The following is a 5,651-nucleotide window of genomic DNA, read 5'->3' on the forward strand; positions in this document are numbered from 1 at the left end:
TTTGACAGATTTGAATATACCAGGTGGCCTCCTCAAACCAGAGTGATGCATCTACTTGAATATAAAACATGCCATGCACTCACCTTTTTCCCAGGGTGCTGAGCGGCGTGCTGAGGCTGAGTGGAGCTCGAACAGGTTTGCGGTTGCGTCCGGTCAGTTTCGCGGCAGTCGGTTCTTTCTTCGGGGACTCCACCTTGCGGGCCGGGCTGGAGCCGGGCTTGATGTTGAGGTCCTTCAGGACGTCGTAGTTGATCTTGGTGGAGATCCTCTTCTGCTCCAGCATCTTCTCGATGGCCTCGTCGGCAGTGTTGGCCCGGATTGGGGGACGCTTCTTGATGGGTCCTCTAGGCTGTCGGGGTTTAAAAAAGAACCACAAATTAGAGAACCCACATCATACTGAGCAACAACATCTGGGTGGTATTTAAGATTTTCTGCCTGCTCAGGTGCCAGATGTCATATATGATGGTTTATTGTACAGCTTCAGGCCAGAACCTGGAGGGGAGGTGTGATCTGCTCCTCAAGACATCTTAATTAACTTTGATAGAAAACAAAAAAAAAAGCTGGGAAACTTCTGAATGACGGATACAACAGTGTTCCTTCTTCTGCACTTGAGGAAAAAACATTGTATTTATTGCTTCCACGACAACAGCCATGCCAAGCTAAATGCTAATGTCAGCATGCTAACACATGCATCATTGTGCACCTTCCCACGCATGATAGACATTAAATGACAGACAAAACAAGACTCAATCCTATTTTAGGTTTCAGTTCGCTTTGCACAGAAACAGTCGGTAGAAACGTCATTTAGAGAAACGTTGTACTTTATTACTCTGAGTACATTTCAGAGCTTATACTTTTTCACTTTCACTTGAGTAAAGAAGTTAAATCAGTACTTGTATGTGTGTACTGTATAAATACAATTATTCATAACTAGTAATAAACTAGTTAGACTGGTTTATTACTGAACCTGCCCATCACTGTGGAAAAACCTGTAGCAAGATTCTTCTCTCAGATTAACAACCAACATCGCCCAGACTGCGATTACAGCGCCATATGATTAAAACTTTGTAGACAATCAAACTTTTTACTCCAATCCTACTCTGCAAATGAGGGTCAAATGTTATCTGGAAAAATTCTGTCTTCCTATTAGACCATTTAGGTCCCAGATGGGAGAGATTTGCCCTCTAAAAAAAGGGGGGGAAAAGGGTAATTTCAGACCACCAGAAGAACATCTCTGCTCTAGTTTACAGCTGAACACATTTCTGTAATCAGCAATTTATCTCAATTAAGACACCAGATTGGGGTTATCACCCTGTTTCAGTTATTCCTCATTCACCTTGACCTCACTCCAAATTACAGCTACAGATCAGCAAAGTTTCTCTTTACGGAAAAACAAACACATTTCATGCAACAGTGACATTAAATCTCAAGTTTCTGAACAGTTTCCTTTCAGGAGATTTAACTTAAAACCCTTTTGTTCAGCCGACAGTAAATTGCCCCTTACAGCAGCAGCTAATCAACTCAGGGTGTTAATTGGTAGAAACTTACTTTATGTTGTGCATGAAAATAAGAGCGTGCTCAGTTTTATTTATTCATTCACTCACTCACTCATTTGGCAGTGAAATGACAGTGTGCTGTTGGTTGGATGAGTGCTGTCAGGAGGCTGCATGTCTCATTAGATCTGCAGTTAATCCAGCTAGTTAAAACCAGTGAGCAGATGTTGGGTCTAACAAAGGGCCTGCACTGTGCCAAAACCAGTAATGGGATATGAGAGGGAACTTGTTTAGTCTATCTGATCATCTGTCTGTCTTTACTCTGCATCTGTCTCACAGCGTCACTCCGACGGTCAGTCTCTTTAAATGACTATACAAGAGTCTGACTGACGGTATTACTTCTAGTGTTGACACAATCTGTCAGTTAGTCAATTAGCAGACTGCCCTGTGAGAAATAATGGTTTTATACAAGTTTGGAAGGTGCAGATTTCAGATAATAGATTATAGTCGTTAGGTGGTCGGTTAAAAATATGAACAGATTTATGAGACATTATATCTGACTGATGCTTTCTCTCCTGACAAACTGTTTTCCTTTATCTCTGAGCATCTGACCACCGCACTGCCTCCCATCAACTTCCCGTCTGCTGTTACCTTCTTTTCTTTGTAGATCCCAAGCTCCTTTTCCTTCGCTATCTTCGCTTCCTTCTCTGAAAGCAGAAGACAAGAAACAGTCTGAACATACAAACTCTGAGATAACGATATCAATACGATACAGTGGCCCACAAGTTAAACTCTGCTAAGTTCCGCTGGAGGTTTAACTGATAAAATACTGACAGTGGAAAGGGACATTTTGGGGACAAACCAGCCACTGCAGACAAATAACAGTTAAATTCTGCCTTGAAAACACAATCTGCACACAAATCATGTGGCATCCTGAAAGTACCTTTCTGCTCTTTGAGGTAGTCGGAGTTTTCTGCCATCCACAGCGCCGTCTTGATTTTTATTTCTTTGTCACTCAGCAGATACTGCGGAGAGGCAGAGAGAGTCAGTGAGGGAGAACAATGATTGCACCAAATTACCTGTATTTTTGGGTATTTAGGTAAAACAGTCTCTTGCCAAACGCTTTTACTCTTCCACTGTACTTGTACCATAAAGCAACCTATACAACAGTCCTGCCACAACCTTCATCATTAAATCCTACGTTCATGTATTTAATGTGTTAAATATTTAGTTTTATTGATATCTGAACACACAGATTTCTCATCCATGGACATAAACAGTGATGTATTGATAATCTGGTGCCAATCTAAAGTCAGCAGGGCAAAAACAAGTCTTGTATTTTAAAGGTTATATACATGAGATTAGCAGCAAACAACTATTAGCTATGTAAAGATACAGTGGAGTAATGGTGTCACACTCCCTCTGCCTGTGTTGCTATGGACTGAAACTGCTGTTTCTATCATCTACATCTGTGAATTAAGGAGTTAGTGATTGTTGGAAAGACTAGAAAAGTTGGTTTTGTTAAGCTTTATCTTGTTTCTGTGAAGTTTAAAGCGTGTTTTACAATTATCTGTTAGTCTGGTGGGACGTAGCGTCTAATTGTTTTGGTGTGAGATGGTGATGTGTAAGATACTGAAATAGTGTGAGTACTTCATTTTGGATCTGCAAGTGTGGACTGATTACTACACTTTAAAATGGATAATTTAGCTTTTGCCATCATACATTTCTTTTTTAGTCTAATTGTATTCTGTTTAACTAACATGAAAGTCCCCCATTTGATTAGATTTTATATTAGATTTTCATAATTTGTGAATTTGAATTAGTTTGTAAATAATTTTGTAACCTGAGTTTTAAAATGTTTTAAATGATAAAATGTTGAAAGATTCCTGTCATACAATGTTAATAAATTCTTCTGGATGTGCATCAACAACCAACCAAAATTCACTAAAATATGTTTCAGTTTTGCTTCATCCTGCTAACAGAAAACAGCATTAACATTATAAACACAGAACAATAACAAAGGACTTTGCTCATTTCTAAGAGCTCTTACAGCATCTTCAGGAAAGAGAATATAGTTTAGTGGTAAGAAGGTTCGTTGATGTTCATTTTAGGAACTTGCACATGTTAGACAGTGTGGACCTCATTAATCAGCAGGTACATACCAGCTCTATCTCACTGTCATCGATCCCACTCAGGTCCAGCTCCCCACTGTCAGCAGCACCATCTGTCACAGAGACAACAATCACAACGGACACACTTAGAAAATTTGCTGTAACGCACATTTTCACGGCAGCTTCCTCGTCCCAGAGGGGTGAAACAGGAAACAGCAGCTGGCCAGACATAAAAAAAGAAAAACACACCTCCAACATCCTGCTGCATCTCTTCCCAGTGGAAGTGCTGTGGAGCATCTTCCATCGGGGGTTAATCAGCAAATAAAACGCACTGTGACTCCTGATAAGACGCTAATAGGCTTAACTCGCGTTTAAGCGGATCTACCTTAACACACTTTCTTTTCAATTACGATACGCTTTCTAGATTGCGGCACGCTTTATTTTGAAACAGGGAGATGCTGAAATGGCAATTTGCATTTCTCATGCTGCGACGCCCCGAGAACGCGTTCCCCGCTTTCACCTACGCTTTTTCAACTTCTGTGCAATTTGAGAAAAAAAAAAAAAACATACATTTTAATGTGTTGATAAAAGAAAGAGGCATTTGAAATCTCTCGGTGTGCACACAGTTCAATTCTGGGAGAGGAAAAGGTTCAAAGCGAATCTGATTGACTTTGATAAAGGAAACAAAAGGAAGGAGCGGGTGCAGGCTTTGACAGTGGAAGAAATGCAACAGCTTTCACTCCAAAAGATCCTCCACCTTGATTAGCAGTTTTGGAACAAAGTGCGACTCCTCTCTGGCTGCCTGCAGACATCACACAGTCAATCAAAAGGAGTAAAGTTAGAAAGAAACGTTTTAAAGAGGCAGCGAGCGGCAGGTTTATGGGAGTCGTTTAACTTCTGTCAGCTTTCTGGCTTTGACGCGTTCACAGGGGCCCTCCTTCCTCGAGTTCAAACTCCCAACAGGGCGGCAACTTCAAAGACGTTGCCACCTGAGTCCACAGGCAGCTTTCCCGCTTCATTAAGGGGAGACGGGTGCACAGACGAGGAAGAGGAATACACCCATCCTCAGATAGTAAAGGGTGTGTTCTCCCCCATAGCCGTGGAGGAGGAGAGGGGGGGAGATAATCTAGTCACCCATTTTAGTTCAGTTTGCTTTAAAAAAAAAAAAAAAAGAGAAACCGCTCCAGAGTGAAGAGACAGGTCAGTCGCTATCTGCCGGGCCCAGCCCTCTAAGAACTTCCTCTGCGTGAAGTGTGAGGGGGAGATAAGATGGAGACAAGCCCTGGGAGAGATTGGCAGCTCCGGGAGGCAGAGAGGCAGCGCGACTAAGAGCTGATAACACCAGTCCAACCCCCGGAGAGAGGAGGAGGGAGGGAGCAATTACCGAGTTATTATTCAGCCGCTGCTTTGATATATCTACACTCGCTAATTTGATCAAACCCATAAAATTGTTCTTGGTGAGCGTGTAGAAGAATCTGCAGACCTGAGGATCAGAGCGGTATATAGGCAGAGTAAATCAGGAAGGTAGAGTTCAGATATGAGACGGGAAGAGTTTTTGGCGTTTTTTTTTTTGTCCTTGATGATGTAGAGAGTAGATGGCACAAGAGACGACCCCCAGGAGGTCATGTGACAGATGTCTTGGTCCAGACTAGGACCCAAGATGTTGGACCGGGTGCGGTTTATGAGTTTATAAGTGTGTAGGATGTAGTGCTGACTGCAACCAACTGAATACAGCTCAGCCTTCCAAGTGTGTAGGAGAAACTTCGGTGGCCACGTAAAATCTAGTCCAGCTCGTGTTTGTTTGTCCCAGAGCTAAACGATATGGTAAAAACATCATATTGCGATATGATTTGCAATTAGTTCAGGAATGATAATCTTTAATTTCCACTGTTGTACCAAACAAACATTGTTATTCTTAAATCTGAAGAACAAGATTTGTAGACCAGGGCGTTACTGCAGTACTACAGTACGTCTCATTCTAAGGTAACAAAAACAACAATTCTTATTTTCAGGTGATTATACGCAAATGAAAACATATCTATGAATA

At 41.7% G+C, this 5,651-nt stretch overlaps 1 protein-coding gene across 1 annotated transcript in view; it reads right to left on the reverse strand.

Moving 5' to 3' along the window:
- LOC118337238 (transcription factor IIIB 90 kDa subunit-like) overlaps positions 1-5,651 on the reverse strand; it is a 119,705-nt gene that overhangs the window by 46,888 nt on the left and 67,166 nt on the right. Inside the window, 4 exon segments of the mRNA XM_035674166.1 lie at positions 84-349; positions 2,145-2,200; positions 2,437-2,518; positions 3,656-3,717. Coding sequence (XP_035530059.1) covers positions 84-349; positions 2,145-2,200; positions 2,437-2,518; positions 3,656-3,717 — 466 coding nt within the window.

The sequence above is a fragment of the Morone saxatilis genome, unplaced genomic scaffold, assembly GCF_004916995.1.
Source record: "Morone saxatilis isolate NCDOM2014 unplaced genomic scaffold, NCSU_SB_2.0 Contig3, whole genome shotgun sequence".
NCBI lineage: Eukaryota > Metazoa > Chordata > Actinopteri > Moronidae > Morone > Morone saxatilis.